Raw genomic sequence first — 16,626 nt, 5'->3', positions numbered from 1 at the left:
ATTTTTAAAGCAATGTCTATAGATCCCCGGGGTCATAGCATTCCGAAAAGCCATTTTTTGCGACCATCATCCCCGCGGTAACCATCAGAGACAATCATGGAATGTGAATCAACTTTTTGCAAGGATCCAGAACCCTGCACCTCAAGGTGAACCCCATCGCCGCCGCTGTGCTGGGGAGAATGTCAAAGCTGAAAGCATCATTCCTGGATTTGCCGCTGCTTCCTTTTGCAATCTGTGGCCGTTCCTCACTCTCCGCCTTTTCCCTTTGACGATGCACAAATCAATAGATCACGCCAACAAGAGGTCTTGAGGCCAATTAGGCCGCCGCGCAAGTCCGAGCCGGTGTCACGTTTCATGTCAATAGTCGAGCTTGTCCTCCCTTGGGAACAAGGGAAAGGGAATAAAGGAGGAAAGATGTTATTGGTCCTTGTACATGTACGTTTGGATGTGTGTACTTTTGTCCTCCGAGCGGCCGTAATTGCTTGCGCGGAAAATGCTAATCAGCTCATCTGGCGGTATTGCTCACATCTTAAGAGCTGGACCACACCCCACTTTGAGTGAATGCCACCTACAATGTCAGGCTTGCTCTTACATATCAAAGAGAGCAGTGAGATGAGGGGAGACTTTATCAAAAGCCATTGTGCTGTATTCATGCTTGATACATTAGCGCCCTCCCTTGGTGGCTCGGAGCATTGCAAGCTTTGGAAACATTAGCCCAGTCTCTAAAATGATGCAATAAATAATACTTCCTTGATTCAGGTGTTCCTAACATTTTGGTTACCACCAAGTCTGATGGTGTAAATAATTTTCTGAAGGGGATCTCATAAGATTAGATGTAGGTGTGTCAGTCTCTGACTGTAGTCATCATGACCTCTTTGTCCTTAAATGTAAGTTTTCAGTGAAGTGAACACACACACACACACACTCGTGCGTGTGCACAAGTTCACTCTGTATGATAATCATGTTAATTTAAGCACTTCTGTAATCAGTACTGGTAGTTGGGCCACGATGAGTCACCCCGAAGCCAGTTACTTTAAACACTAATCAGACATTACACTAATCAAGCTTCTTTTTAGCAGCTCCACTCCACTAAAAATGGAAATGAAAATGTTCAAACAGGACACCAAAGGTCTTGTTAGTAGAGGAATAGAACAAGACAAGTGCAGTGTAAATGCTACACACAATGCTAACAAACATTTAGCATTAGCATGTCCAGAAGTTTAGTTTGTAAGATATTATGTGACAGCAGATGGTAGAAGAACGCTAATGGGGAAAAAAAAGAAAAACCAGTCATGATGCCAAGGGAAATTATGCATCCAGCTTGTTTTTAAAAGCTTGACTAACCAGTTCTGTCATGACAAATAACGCCGTAGGCTGATTACCGACGATCGCTTTGGCATCCGAGCTGCTTTGCATGTTCAGGCCACACCGAAGAATCCAGCCTTTCTTAACCCGGGGGGCTACATTGAAGGAATTCACATCATGAATCACTCAAGCCACAGAAAATCATTCATTTGTTCTGTTTTTTCTCCAAGATTGGATGCTTAATGCCACAAGCCATGTTTCTACTTTTCATGTGTATCCAGAAAGACCTTTTTTCATCCCAGTCTTTAAACGGACATGCTGTGACTGCTCAAATTCTAATTTATCAGTGACCTTACTTCCGAGAAAGTGTCGGGCCAGCAGACTAATACAACTTCCTGATCAGGTGGAGTTTTCTTCTTTTTTTTTCCTTTCACAGACATACACGCTGTCATATCAGTGTTTTTTTTAAGACTCCAAAGTCCGGCCAGTTCACACAGTTGCAAACCGGAATATATCTCTGCATGATTTGTGGGCATGAGAGGGAACAGCAGGAACTTTTCAAGGTAAGACTATTTAATCTTGGACATGTCTGCACAGAAATAATCCAACTTTCTGAAAGCAGTTCAAGAAACTTAACAAGTGAAGGGTTTAAAATCTTTCTGGTGTTGCTTATTTCATTCCGTGCATGTTTTGGTGAGCGAGAGGCAACGACAAAGAGGGAGTGGTTTCTGCGAGCTGAATAACTTATTGACCAAGGGAAGCAGTTCCGTGTAGATAAAACCAAGGAACAGTTCATGAATGCTGCACTATCATTAAAGACAGTTAGAAGAATCTGTGAAGAGATTTGTTTCAGAGTCAATGAAGCCAGCACGAACAAAACATCTTGTTCTCTTTCTCTCTCTATGAAAACCCCATCCTTCATACAAACAATGATTTTCCAAGTGTAAATGCTGCCTACACAATATGATGATGCAAAAGTAAGCAAGACTGTTTGGATTGACAAATGATTTACAATTCTGACTAATTTTACTTGCATGCTCATCATGAGAAGGTGCATGCAATAGACTCACATTTGTAAACAAAGGAATGAGACACACACACACGACAAACACATATCTTGATTATTTGTGGTGAAACTGACTCTGCTTCTATTTTATAGGTCAAAATGAAACTTTTCTGAAATTGGACACAACACCGATCTGTAATCATGTCTCCTCCCACCAAAGGTAAGATACAACCAATCCCATTTCTTCCGCTTAATCATAAATATTGGGGGGGGCGAGATGAGACACAATTGGGGTTATTGGGATTGAGCCTTAATGATTCCGTTACACTTTGGACTTTGTTCAAATAACTGCCGCACTTCCGTCAGATGCGTTCCGAATCTGAAAAATCGCAAAAGCATGACGTTCGGAATGATGCATTATTCAAGCATGTCAGAAACAAATTGCTTTTTTTATTTGAAAGCATGCAAGTATTTTTTGAAAATGAGTGGCAAGCAATTGTTATCTTTCAGGGCGCTTGTGACATCAACGGTCAAGTGAATATGTACATACCAAAAACAGTTTTGCTATTATTTTCTAAAATGTGTTTCCAGATGACATTTTTGCATACGCCCTTTCCAAGACCTTAACCAAAGTTTCATCGCCGGCAACTGTCGGACTTTACTCTTCTTGTCAGAGTCGAATTGGAAGAATCCTTGGAAAAATGGAAGGTATGTATACGCTCACTCATTATTGTCTTCCGGAATCCTGCTGATTCCTACGCGGTGTTTCAGATAAATAAATTGCAGTCATCCTACTGTCGTTATTAAATCCTGTATTTAGAGTTTATTCAGTTGAATAAATTTATTGTTATCCGTGTAAGCCCATTTGCAAATTGTGCCGGACCACACAACAGTAAACTTTGATGACAGCGTGTTGTTGTGGATGTTTATCTTATCACTTATAAGCTGCACCAAGACGTTCCTGCCCGCTGTGTCTGTAGGAGGCCATTTACGCACAGGCACACACCAACACAAGCTTTGTCTTGGCAGATAATCATTAAACACAATGTTTATCCTTAGTTCACTTGGAAAAGTCTTGCTTTTTTTTTTATAGACCAGCTCAGATGAAAATCTCGAAATGAACTTTAATAACATAGCTGAAGCTATTTCGTTATGATTTATGATAGTTTAAAATACGTATTAAAAAAAATCAAGTTAAAACGATCGGTAACATGATCTTCAGGTTTTTTTCCAAACAAGTTTTTCATTTAGTTCCATTTTTCTTCTCAGGGTAACAGATGAGAAAGGCTTATTTTGCATGATCCCCGCAGAGACGCCAATTAATTGCAGAACAAGAACAACAAACAGTCGACTTCTGGCTAGATCTCCATCAAATAATAATTCACAGCGTTGGCTTCAACAAATAGATTGATGAATGTATGGATGTGCAGACCGATATTCTCTATTCATGAGAAAGGATTACCGACAGAAGCAAATGAGTGCAGTAGGCCTAATGATCTTTTTAATAATGTATCCAATTTTGCAAGCTTTCCCTTGTCTCAGTAGGTAGGAACAAACTTTATATCACCATGGCAACCTCAAATTCAGTTCGACCAATCCAAATCGATTACCATCAAATCATAGATCCAAATCCACATGGTGATGATTTATATTTCTTGATATTTTCTAATTTGAATGTGATGCCTGCAAAATGCCCCGCCCCCTCAGAAAACACCTGTGTGGAACCTTCCACAGGTTAATTACAAACAGGTGCGTGTCGTCATAATTGGGTATATAAGGAACATCCCTCCACAAGGTTCAGATGTCCTCAAACAAGGACAGGGAGAAGGGCACCATTTTGAAAAGTTGGCGCTTTTGTTTGTTCCTTCCACAAGCTTACATGCAGAACCTATTTTACTGTTTGACATGATAAAAATTGCAAGTGCTGGTCATAGTCTGTGAATGGGCCACATGTGGCTAGCATGTCATACTTTACCTGGAACTGGCATTAGTCAACGTGCAGAAATAGCGTCAGCTTTTCTGGGCCTGACTGAAGTAAAGGGAAAAAATATGCTGTGCTCTTGCGAGTCCACATTGCAAATTTTAAATTATTGAATTTAATATATTTTAGTGAGATAATGCATTAAAACAAGTGCGACTACTAGATCAACATTAAGCAACAAAGTGACATTTGTGTTGGAGAAAATTTTCCTGACCATCTGATTCTCCTCCAGTTAATTTGCTCCCACCACTGTTTTTGTCTCTCCAGTGTACTTGTCGCGAGAAGCTTTGAAGATCGAAGAGAACTACAAAGGAAAATTCCAGCCTCGCACTATTCAACCTTCACTTTCTGGCCTGTTAGCGCTAGTTTGGCGGCTGCTATTCTACAAGCCCATTTGGACCAAAGAGAATCAGGACCATCATAATGTCCGTTTCATTTTTGTAAACTTCAGCGCCTGGCACTTTGCAGGCAGTGACCTGCTCTGGGCCGGTCTGGCCATCCGACTCTTTCAAGCGATGCAAATCAATTTTGGGAAATTACAGCTAGTATTATATCGGGTGGCCCAACATGATGTCGAGGATGAAATCAAAAAGAAGGTTTGTGTGGTTTTTTTTTCTGTGTAGCAGCTAAAGATTCCAAAACCTGCACATAATACAACACAAACACCTTAGCGGTGGGGTAGCATGCTAGCTAGCGCCCAAACTTGACCAAACTGAATCATCGTACCCATTAATCACTTTCCGTGTTTGTTTCATCTCATCAGATAGTGGTGGCTGGTCCCAATCACTGGAGGTCGAAGAAAATTTGTTGCTGCCCTCTGTGGTTTCTCCTCCTTCTCACTCTGTTGGTGCCATTAATCATCCTAGTATTCCTTTTGACATTTGAACTTCCCAACCATATGGGCAAACCTGCTGCGAAAGTAAACGGAACAACCACGAGCCGCGTTAGCGTGCTAAAAGGCCTGGTCCTTGCTTCCTTTGGAGTTCCAGCTGCCAACGTGCTGAGGTTTGCTTTCGGGATGATCAAGAACCTTATTTTCAACCAGGAGCGCAATCTCAAGAGAGGCATGGACAACGAGCGGGTCAGCAGCAAGCTGGGCTTCATGGACCAAGTCAGGAAAGAGATGTGGCTCCTTTCTCGTTTTGTCGAGTTCCTGGAGGTGTTTGAGAGGAGAAGGATCAGAGTGGTTCTAAAGATCGTCAATTTAGACCGCTGCTCCCCGCCAAAAATTGTTGCCGTTTTAGATGCTATCAACATTCTGCTATCAGACGAAGACAGTCCGTTCATTTCAATTCTGGCGGTCGACCCAGACATTATCGTACAGAAGGTCAACTATGCAGATGGCTGCTTTTGCAAAGAAGACCGGGCTTACGCGCTGTTGCGGCGAATTGTTACTCTGGCCTTCACCGTGCCACCCCTTTGTGACGATTCAAAGCTCACTTTATTTCACAGCCTGGCCGGCGGTTCAAAAACTCTCAAGGACGGGAACATAATTGAAGATAAACATCAAACTGGAGGCTTTGAAAGAAACTCTTTGTCAAATTCATCTTCAGTGGTTATATTGGAAACAAACGAGGCAATGCCCTTGATCGATAAAACCGTTCAACCAGATATAACCGAGGCGGAAGTCGAAGGGTGGGTTAAGAGGATCCTTAAAAGCAACGAGACAAAGTTAAATGAGTATATCTTGGATGACTCCATGTCCATGCGGCGAGTGATCAACTCAATTCGAGTGACTGTGATCATCATGAAGGCCTCAAAGACAGAGCTCCCTCAACCTGATCTCATAGCCGCCTGGGTGGTCCTGGCTAATCAGTGGCCCTGCCGACTCAGCTGGATTATCCAGTGTGTGGAAGATGCCCGACAGAGAGACGATATCGATCAGAACAAGGATCCCGAGGTTGACGATTCCAAAAGCTTATGGAAAGTTTTCACCGAGTCCAGAGCCGAGCTTTACGTGATGCGTTCTCAGATTGAAGACCTACTTGACCAGGACGGAGACCCAGAGATGTTTGAGAGATTCCTCAAGATAGACTTCCACTTCACAATTAAGGATCTGAAGGCACTCAACCGGGTCACGGTTAACCTAAATCCGTCGATTAAGAGTGAGTTGGCAATGATACGAGGAACATCCAGGTTGAAAGATACCGGTTGGATCAGAACCTCTGCGCCTTTGCCGATCACATCTCTAATCAATATGGACTCGGAGGATATTTGTAAAGAGGTAAGAAGTGGCAACCCAGGACTACATTTGGAGTGTCCGACTCTGATCTGTACCAAAATATTCGGTGTCATTTGGCTTATACAGCAATTAAATTAAAAATGTAGGCTGTTTAGTGACATGATTTGAATGATTTAAGTTTCTGACACCTAACATGAATGTTTTTAGAATGTGGGAGGAAGCCAGAGTCTCAAAGTAAGAACATTGGTACAATTACTGTACTTTTTAACCTCTCTAATGCATGTGATTCTTTTTCTTCCTAGCTGGAAAAGATGGAATATCCACAAAAGTATGCTGCAATCATAAAAAGCAATCACATCACTGGCTCGTCTCTGGTATTTGGTGACCCGGATGATATTAAAAAACTCTTAGACATGACCTTTGGAGAATGGACTACCTTCCGACTCCGCTTCCTGGGTTTTCCACTGCATCTTCAAGCGCAAAACAAGAATGTGCAGCACCCTCCAAGTCACCTGTCGAGACTTCACCTGCATGACTCTCATCGTTCCTCATCAAATCCCCATTTGGCTACTAGCTAAGAATCCAAGATGGATATCCCAGAAATATTCATCGAAAAATAGTAATTCGATCACACAATTCCAAGTGTTATTGATTATGCAGCAATTTGGTTTTGGCACCTTATTTCTAAGACTCGATGCTAAACTCGGAGCCAAACGTCTCTTTGTCTCACCAATGAGGCTCAAATTTTGCAATTCTTTTTTTTTTATACAAACTGTGACAGGTAGTGGGCTTTATAGACTGAAGACCACGTTGTGTATTTGTACAGACTGAAGGCAAAAGCAAATACTCATGTGTGAGGCAGTGAAATGTAAATGAAGTGTATACAGCATATTTCTAAATTAAACAGTCTATAAATCGATGCTGCACAAAAAGCGGCCCGTAAAAAATGATGCTGACACTAGCAGAGTTTTGTCACATTTCTCATTCCCAAACAATTTTGCTCACCAACCGTACAAGCGGTATGCTGAATCATGAATATTCCAAGATTTAAGCGTGTTAGTGATACAAGACTGGCAACTTCAAAATGCTGTTTACTTTTTTTATTTGGACTTGGGAAAGCAAACAAGGACGATTGATCAAAAATGCCTTTAAATATCCTCTGCGTCTTGTTCATAATAATCACGGAACGGAGCATTGCGACTAAATGCGGCTTGGACCAAACTCAACACACATTTCAAGTAAAAGTATAAATTGGACACATGAATTACTTGTTCGATGGTCATGAGAAAAGGGACATACAGGGTAAGGTCACTTTAGGAAAGTAGATATATTTTTTATACACACGTATAGAATTATATATTTTTTAAAGCGTTGACTATAAAATATAGAATAAACCATGATGATGAAAACCATTTTGTTCTTAATTGTCAGGCCAACTTGCCTATTTGCGTCCTAATGCTTCAGCCAGCTTCTTCAGCCTTTTCTTCAGCTCAAGGGGAAACTTCTCGTAGCACTTTTTACAAACAGGCTTCATGTCAAACTCAACAAATTTGTTCCTGCAAAAACAGGAAGGAAGAGCATGTTAGGACTGCGTATGTTCTCTAGTTAACGCGTGCATCAGTACGGCTCAACCTCACTACAAGTTCATTAGCAGCCTTAAGTAGTTTGGTAAACATGACGCAATCCCACCTCCTTTACAACAGCCATTATTATCTGCCTGAAATGTTTTATTCATTGATGCTGTCAGGTCTCAATTTTCATGGCAATGCTGTTGCAAAACGCTGCAGGATGGAATAATTTGCCCGACTCGTCTCCTCCTTGCACCACCCCGCCATCGCATTTAAAAGCTTCTTAAACGCTTCAACATTACTTCCTGCCTTTATCATTGCTGGACTGTAGAGTGATCCACAATTTGCAATACCCTCTTTCTGCTCCAACACATCAGACTGAGATTATCCTGCAGGGTCCCCAAATTTGTACTCTTCAAGAATGAATGACAGCGTGTGCGATTAGGGCAATCTATTTGTAAATAAATGCAAAATCAACCGAATGGAGGTGCATTTCAAAGCCATTTTTTTCTTCCAATTACCAAGTGCCAAAGAGGTGTGATATTGCCGTTTTATGATTCTCTCCATCACAAGTACTTTGCTGCCATGTAGTGGGGTCTCGCTGTACTGTCGAAGGTAAAACTGACATTGAAAAAGAAAAACCAAAAAGGTGCATGCATAATATGACGAGTCATGCATATTCACGACATGGAGGAAGGCGGAAACCGCACCAACGTGCAAAAGTTAAGATCTCTACTGAGAAGCGGCAGGTTTTTTCTTGCGCTCACGCCGGGCCAGTCGGCGTTTCAACTCCTCCGGAAAACACTCGTAGCAATGCTTGCATACGGGCTTCAGGTCAATTTCGACAAACTTATCTCTGGCCGCGCACACGAAGCATGTAGAGAGTTGAGAGAGGAAATCGGGAGGGACAAGTGAGAAGATGGACAGTAGAAGTTGAGTACTCAAAGTTAACTGGCTGCAATTGAAGGTTATTGGTAACCACAAACACTTACTTGAGGGTGAGCTTTGTGTTGCAGGTGGAGCAGGAGAAACAACTGACACACCAGGCCTTGTTGAGAGCGGAAACGACTGTGGAGGAGAAAAATATTCAGATTTTTTCTTTCCCCCCCCCAAGATTTCTATGATCAATACTTACCATCACCCTCAATCACACGGTTGCAGTGGTAACACACATCACCGAAAAGCTTGAAAACAAACGCATAAAAGTCAGAGATATTTAACGAGAGGTTGAGTTTGGATTTTTTTACGTTGGGCGCTTTGTTCAAACCTGGTTGTAATGCGTTTCGCAGTAAGCCAAGCCCTTCCTCTCATAATGGCGATGGCCAAGGAACGGCTTCTCGCACTTGGCGCACACAAAATGCTGCAAGCACCAAAGTTCCAAATGAGCTTCTGGGATGAATTTGAAGACAGACTCGCAAGCCGCCTGGCTCCCTCACCTCAACGTGCCACTGCTTGCCCATAGCATTGACAACACGGCCCTCGATGGGTCTCCTGCACGCTCCGCAGATGGGCACGCCCATCTTGTCATGGCACGGCAAGCAGAAAAGTTCGCCTTTCAGTTCCCTGGCTTCAGCTGTCAGCTCCTTCCTGTGAACAGGATTGTGAATATCCAAGCAGGCATGATAGATGAGCTCCGACATTCTACCGCGGAGAGTACTGACCCGCAATTGTTGCAGTTGAAGTGGTCCGGGTGGTAAGGGTCATTCTTAAAGATCAGTGGTTGCTCTTCAATGATGGCGTGGCACTTCTGGCAGATGTACTTGCCGAGACCACGAGCCTTCTCCCGATTATGGCACGGGCGACATAGGTGCCTGCACATTTTGAGAAACAATGATTTAACTTGACTGGAGACATGCCATTGTTTGTATTTCTTATGCAGTTGAGCTGTTCCTATGAAGCCATTTGGCGTACGAGCTTTAGAAATAATAAATAAGATGGTGCGCAAACCTGCCAGCATTTTTGACAAAGCCCACGTCAGCCAACACAGACTGGCAGATGTCACAGCAGAAGCAGTCGGGGTGCCAACTGTTGTTCATGGCCTTTATGACACGACCGATGATGAATTCACCTGAAGGAGATCACAAGCGATCGATTCACTCGAGACAGAATTTGTCTTCCCCCGGCAGTTTTGATAAGCAATTCACCGGATTGTGCTTATTACAATGTTATCAGAGGAACAAAACTGCTGACTGAAGTTATAACAGCAAAATACTGATGATGAATTTTATATCGGAAAGTTCAAGTATTAGTCATCAATTGTTTGGAGTCCTCTCAAACAAGCTGCATCATCTTGTTTGCCTTCTTCGTATTCATTATGACTGCAGTGCAGTAAAACACTCACCGCATTGACGACAGCAGGGAGCAAAGAGCATCTGAAAGTCGTGCTCGCAGTATTTCCGGCCTTCAAACTGTAAAACAAAAAAGATCCAAAGGAGAAAATGCATTTTGAGGGACAGATTCACACTTTCTGATGAGAAATGGAATAGTACCTCGTAGAAGAGTCCCTCCGGAAACTGCTGGAAACACTGGGCACACACGAAGCATTGTTCATGGTACAACTCTCCATTGCTGTTGACAATCTTCTCAGTGGGAGCAAAGCCACTCTTGCATCGTTCACAGGCCGCACTGGCCAGGGCATTGGCGATGCTGTTGCATGACACAAGAAAGTAGTAATTAATACACAACCGTAAGTAAAAAGTAGTCAATTCAAGTAGGAATGTTTCTGATTCAATGCTTTCCTCGCATGACTCCAATATGATCTACTAGGACGTTTCTGGCATCACAGTAGGAGGAAACCTTTAGAATCACATCACATAATTTGGTGAGGAAGAGAAGCTCTGGGATGTGGCTGAATTTCTGTGGCCTCATCTCTAAACTAAACTAAAAAAAAAAATAATAATACGTACAGACTTTGTCCTGGCACGGACGCATTAGTATGAGTAATTACTCTTTTATTATTGCCCGTCCATATATATTCAATTGCACAAACCAAAGTTTTGGGGTAGAGATAACTTATTAGCATGCTAACTGGCTAACATTTGCACAATAGATCAAAAACGTCTTTTGACGATGAGTGCATTTCTTTTCCTAATCAGTCCATAATTGACAAATCATGAGCATATTCCAGCGTTATTACGAGATCATACACGTCTCGTCAAAGTGACGTGTAGCTTAAGCTCGCGCTAGCTCTTAAATTAGCAGCTGTGAATGCTAGCAATGTTGACGGTGTTTATGTTAACACTCACCTGCCCGTCATTCCGGCCACACCCAGCATCACCTCTTGACATGCAAGATTATCGAACCGTATTTAGTTAACTGATGTGTTGCTCGCTGAACTAGTTTTTGTTTTGTTTTATCTGGGATGGGCGAAGCCTTGCCCCTGGCGTCACGCCACGTGAAGAGACTTGCCCGCTGGATCAAGACAGTACATACACTCCTTCGCCACCGCCCTGATTTGCTGAACCGATTCGAATTGTTCTACTTTAAAAGATATTGAGAATAGGATCGTCTTTTATTGGGGAGATATCTGAAGCAAATGCCACATTAACAGTACATGTTCAGTCATGTATCGAGTCGTCTTTCTTTTCCAATAATTCATCCTATAAAATATTAAAGCCAATAGTGATGCCGATTATTCGCAAATCAAGTATACTGATTAGAAATTAATTGACTGATTCATTAAAAAAAATCTTATAATCAACCCTCAGATGTATTTCAATGGGTGTTAATTATATGCAGATTTTCCGTACGTACTAAATGTATGTAAAAGTACCTTTTTTAAAGATTTTTTTTCATGCACAAGTGCACATACCTTGAGGATGGATTTTCTAGCTGTACTAACACAGATACAGTGACAATATTTATATCCACTAATGGTATGTATTTATTAAGACATTATAATGTATTGCAAAAAAAAAAAAAGAACAGAGTCCACTGCCGAGGTCATGGACACATACATACCCATGTGGCAACTGGGGAACATTTGCAAATCAATTACTACAAAGGCTGATTGTCAACCTTGAACAGGCAAAGCGGTACAGAAAATGGATGGAAGGTTTCAACACAATGATTTAAAGGGTTCTTTTATTGACCGGTCCAAGGGTGATGTCCTTCAGTGAGTCCACAAACATGCTGCATGAATTTTAAGACTTAATCCAGTTACGTTCCCACTCGAGCGCTAAGAAAAATAGTGAAACGTGAAAACATCTCACTAAAGCAATACATTTTCATGGGTCATCTTGTTATTGGAGCACTGATTCAGTCTGATTTCCATGGTTGAATTTGAATTGCATATTAACATCATTCAAGCATGATTGGGTTATTTTTCCTTGGATTCGCCAAAAATCCCAACATAACTTTTGAGTTGTACAAAAGAGATGATCTCCACGTCAACCTCAGATGATGATGCGGTATGTACAGTTTTGTTAAAGGCCCTCAGTTTCATACAAGCATGTACATTCTGAGGACTGTCACGGAACATTTCAAAAATTCTGAAGCTCACACTAAACCAACATCATCCATTCACATGCATTTCAAATCATGTTGGATGGCTATCAAATATGTTCAGGGTGCCCTTTAGAATGACCTTCATCTTAAGTATTTGGAATTCATCATAATGAATCTACCAGGAGTTTATTAATAGATGAAACGGCGCTAATGAAAATGGCCAAATATGTATGCATATGTATACTCAAGAGCTAAGGATTGTGATCATTCATTGGAACCAAAGTGCATGTGTGTGTCGATCTCAAATTTGTAATACTGAAAAGAAAAACAAAACATGCATACGTGTGATCACTGTATATTGCTAAGTGCCATCCGTTCTATTATCTGTGAACTGGTTACCTAGTATTTAACCACCAGGTCTGGTTCACCCCTAAACATACTCTGAAATTTTAATCTCATCAACGTGTTATTTTTATATCTCTCAAAGTGCTTTGTAAACGGTTATCAAAAGTGATTAAGCGTTCGTTCACACGGCGCCAAAGGTTGACAGTCTGTATATAGCCGAAATTAAAAGTGTAACTGTTAGCGATTGCAATTTGAAGGGTTCTCCGTTATATCAGGTTACGGTTTTATGATTCAATAAATACACGACTTCATGATACAACTGCCACAATGTGCCCTTCGATTCCAGACATTTCTGTGATTTGCACAGAAAAGGTCATCCCTAAAATCGCCACTTGACTAATCTGCACGTTGCTCCGAGAACAATGTTTTGTCAAAACGGAAACATTTAAATATATATATAAATATACGTAGAAAATATATACAAATGGCGTGGACAACTTGAAAATAATTTTACAAGATTTCTTTTAGAGCCCACGTAATTAGATTCATTATTTTTGCCCCCGTGTCTTAATATATGTATCTTATAGTAGAATTAATATTCTCTCCGAAAAATCTCTTCACCAGGTGGGCATCATGTCAGGGAACCAAACGCGACCCAGATGCTTGGACACCTCCCAGTGGATATCATCCAGCCCGTAGCGGTGATCGGGAACCAGCACTTCTTCCATGATTGACAGCTGGCTCAGTCTGTCGCCACACATCTTGACAAACTCCACAAAGGCGCTGCAGGACACTTCGCATTCCCCCAAGCCGATGGCCGACAGCTGCGTGCAGCGTTGGGCTATGCGGATCAGCTCCTCATCCAGCGGCCGCAGCCCGTTAGCGCACACCACCAACTCCACCAGGCGCGGGCAGGTGAGCCCGACGCGGCCCAGCACGTCTTTACTGACCGAGCGGCCGAAATACAGATGCGTGACGGGCAGCTCGTCACGGAAGAAGGGGCCGAACTCGTCCTCGTAGAGGAAGAAGTACATGACCAGGTTGAATTTGGGCGAGTGGCGCACCATGGCGTCCCAACTGCTCTTCTTGATCGTATGGAACTGCTGGCCCGGATTCTCACTCACCACGTCGATGCGCAGGTGCTCCAGGTGAACGTGCTTCTCTGAGGAAAGGGCGATGAGGAGCTCGTCGCTCAGCAAATGATAATTGAGAGCCAATTCTCTCAAACCGTGGCACTGATCGGCCACACATAGGATGCCTGAGAGAGGAGAAGGCGACTTACAATTGCGCAGGAGGAAATTTGCAATTTGCATTTAGGCCCACAAACTATGCACTTCATTTTAAATTTGTTCAGAGTTCAGGCCCGACAGAATTGATCTCGCCTAAGATGGATTGCTGCACCAGCTTTGCGCAGCGATCGTGCAATTGTTGTAGATCAATGCAATGCTAATGACAATTCATCACGAGGCCTTATCCCTTAATTTGTTCTCGTTGTCAGTACCTGCGGGTGACACGTGAGGACAACTGCTCATTTTCAGCAGTTTCAGCGTGTCACTGTTATTGGCCACCAGGACTTTGAGGGAGGGGTCGTCGACGGGCGTGTCATCAATCTTCAGGGAGGACAACGATTTGGAGTTCACAAAAACCACCGTCAGCGCTGAGATGAAGTGAGACTGTTGAACAGATCCCAAAAAAAAAAATCTTAGTTTCTTAGTATATGTGCATGGTGGATGTCACACAGAATTTATAAACTACTGACAACGGTGGAGGGGAAAACGGAAGACAATGTGGACGATGTCATTATTTTCTTCTCGCTATGCTAACGATACCTTATAGTTGAATTTGAATACGGTGAAAATTGGCCCGATCACTCGTGCTTTCTCAAAAAAATGCTACATACCTTAAACATGGTCAAGTTATGTAAACTAATGAGCACGAGTGTAGATTTCTCTAGCTGGCATAGCTGAGCCAGGGGGAAAAAGAAAAATGCAATTTCAGCTCAATGCTGAGTGCCATCTGGAAAAGTGAAGCTGACCTTCGGCAGCTCCATGAAGCTGGGCCGAGCAGTGGAGATGAGGCCCAGTGTTTTCAGCGAGCAGTTAACAAGCTGAGAGAGGATGTCGCATGCCGCTTCTGCCGATTCTCTGCTGCTGTCCACCTGTTTAAAAAAAGACAGACTCCAACATAAGATGTGACGGCACAGCCGCGGCGCCATCTCTCGTCTCCCCGGATAGACGGTTGGGTACCTTGAAGCTGACGTATTGCAAGTGGTTGGCGTGCCTTTTGATGATTTGTTTAATGAGGTCGGGGTGTGTAGCCTTCAGGTAGCTGCTAGCTGGCTGATTCAACTCAAACTCAAAGCATCGCCACAGCTCAGGCATGTGAAAAGCGTGGTTCCAGCCCCGGCACACCTGCATACAATAAGCGGATGCAAATCACATCAGGTCCTGGTACAAGTCCGGAAAAGTGAAAGAATCCTCTCAAAAAGTTAAGAACGACTGGGGACTTGTGTACCTGAGAAGCGTAGGCTCGATCCAGCAGAGGCAGATACTGGAAAATGTGGAGAAGGACTTCTTGCGGTAGCAATTCCCAGTGGACCACTTCTTCGTCAAGTTCTGCATCCCGCCTCTGTTTACGAGCCCGCTTGAGAGTCCCGCTACTGGTGCCGCCCCCATCCTCCTGTTTAGTTCCCTGGAGGCCTCGTTTCATCCTGGAGGGTACATACAGGTAGACTGTCATCATCGTAAAAAATCGTAAAATATCCTTGATCAGATAATTACAACATTGAAGTAATGGAATTTCCATTATTAACCCTTATTTACACATTCTTGTTATACATTAGATTATTAATGATGACTAGAAATGGAATTTCTTTCTTCTATTCTGTCACGACAATTTTCATAATATTTTATTTTGAAGGGCGACTGGGGGATAATGATATTTGGTCGGCTAACACATTGAGTGCTAGCATAGCAACCACTCCTCTGACCTGATAATGATCGCGGGGGTGGACACGCCTCCCTTTTGCCACAACAAACACGAGCGTCTCATGACCAATTCATAAACAGCACGTTATCTTAAAGTCGTTAAAACCGTTTCCGGTGCAAAAAGCACACAATGTAGTTTTTCTCAAAATGACTGCATCAGTAATTTGCTGACAACGCAAACACCACGAGTTAGCTAGCTCACTCGTATGTCATGTAGCTGAGCCAAGCCATTAGCAAGCGCATTCTGGAAAAGGATTCATATGAAATTGTCGAGTCACACGATGTTTCAGGGGTAAAATATATATTCAAAGATCTTCCACTTACCTGATTTCGCCTAAGTAAGCTGTTTGTTTAAAAAAAAAAAAAAAAAAAAAGCTATCCGTCTGCGTCAACCAGGTCCGACACAACTAAACTGCGTTCGGACTGCCCGACCGCTCAAAAACATTGATCCATAAATCGTCGATCGAAAGATTGGTAAATTTTAGCGAGGATTGAAGATTTCCAGACGCCGCTTCGTCTCCAAAGCCGTTAACCCAGATTCGTCCCGAAAGACTGCTTCAGTAGTTAGTCAGGTTAAAGATGGCGTTTGTTTTGCAGGCAGCTCGAAGCCAGCCAACAGACTGCTTGACCTGCTTGCGCTTACAGCCAAGGGTCAACAGGAGGCGCTAAATCACTCAAAGAAATTCGCCTCCAGATTCATCTAGAAATTGAATTTGCAATTTAAAAGTGCAGCTCATGGAGTCCAGACCAACAAGTGTTTAGTTTCGAATTTATTAAATGTTGATGGTTTTGCAGATTGAACACCG

The 16,626-nt window shown here is 42.6% G+C and overlaps 3 protein-coding genes across 6 annotated transcripts; 1 reads left to right on the top strand and 2 right to left on the bottom strand.

Annotated features, from left to right (window-relative positions):
* Positions 1 to 1,434: 1,434 nt before the first annotated feature.
* Positions 1,435 to 7,438, top strand: nkpd1 (NTPase, KAP family P-loop domain containing 1). Of its 3 annotated transcripts, none has more exons than XM_037248353.1 (6): positions 1,435 to 1,708; positions 2,465 to 2,531; positions 2,903 to 3,019; positions 4,560 to 4,888; positions 5,056 to 6,516; positions 6,777 to 7,438. In XM_037248353.1, exons 2-6 carry the CDS (start codon positions 2,513 to 2,515, stop codon positions 7,050 to 7,052), a joined length of 2,202 nt encoding a protein of 733 aa, XP_037104248.1. In that variant the 5' UTR covers positions 1,435 to 1,708; positions 2,465 to 2,512; the 3' UTR covers positions 7,053 to 7,438. The 3 variants fall into 3 exon arrangements, with proteins under 3 accessions (XP_037104248.1, XP_037104247.1, XP_037104249.1); XM_037248352.1 differs by having other exon boundaries at positions 1,436 to 1,868; XM_037248354.1 differs by lacking the exon at positions 1,435 to 1,708 and adding an exon at positions 2,332 to 2,356.
* Positions 7,439 to 7,559: 121 nt separating this feature from the next.
* Positions 7,560 to 11,460, bottom strand: LOC119121018 (LIM and senescent cell antigen-like-containing domain protein 1). 2 transcript variants are annotated; one of them, XM_037248356.1, is made up of 11 exons: positions 11,288 to 11,460; positions 10,532 to 10,688; positions 10,384 to 10,450; positions 9,990 to 10,110; positions 9,704 to 9,853; positions 9,479 to 9,629; positions 9,310 to 9,402; positions 9,178 to 9,226; positions 9,035 to 9,110; positions 8,753 to 8,898; positions 7,906 to 8,033 (listed from the first exon to the last, which is right to left on the bottom strand). In XM_037248356.1, exons 1-10 carry the CDS (start codon positions 11,314 to 11,316, stop codon positions 8,775 to 8,777), a joined length of 1,017 nt encoding a protein of 338 aa, XP_037104251.1. In that variant the 5' UTR covers positions 11,317 to 11,460; the 3' UTR covers positions 7,906 to 8,033; positions 8,753 to 8,774. The 2 variants fall into 2 exon arrangements, with proteins under 2 accessions (XP_037104252.1, XP_037104251.1); XM_037248357.1 differs by lacking the exon at positions 8,753 to 8,898 and having other exon boundaries at positions 7,560 to 8,030.
* Positions 11,461 to 11,901: 441 nt separating this feature from the next.
* On the bottom strand, positions 11,902 to 16,455 carry LOC119121017 (F-box/LRR-repeat protein 3-like). The gene is made up of 6 exons (XM_037248355.1): positions 16,145 to 16,455; positions 15,348 to 15,543; positions 15,080 to 15,244; positions 14,869 to 14,991; positions 14,335 to 14,506; positions 11,902 to 14,091 (listed from the first exon to the last, which is right to left on the bottom strand). Exons 2-6 carry the CDS (start codon positions 15,540 to 15,542, stop codon positions 13,451 to 13,453), a joined length of 1,296 nt encoding a protein of 431 aa, XP_037104250.1. The 5' UTR covers position 15,543; positions 16,145 to 16,455; the 3' UTR covers positions 11,902 to 13,450.
* Between the last annotated feature and the right edge of the window lie 171 nt (positions 16,456 to 16,626).

The sequence above is a fragment of the Syngnathus acus genome, chromosome 3 (assembly GCF_901709675.1).
Source record: "Syngnathus acus chromosome 3, fSynAcu1.2, whole genome shotgun sequence".
Taxonomy (NCBI): Eukaryota; Metazoa; Chordata; class Actinopteri; order Syngnathiformes; family Syngnathidae; genus Syngnathus; species Syngnathus acus.
The sequence above is the reverse complement of the archived record's forward strand: the minus strand, read 5'-3'. Positions and strand labels throughout refer to the sequence as shown.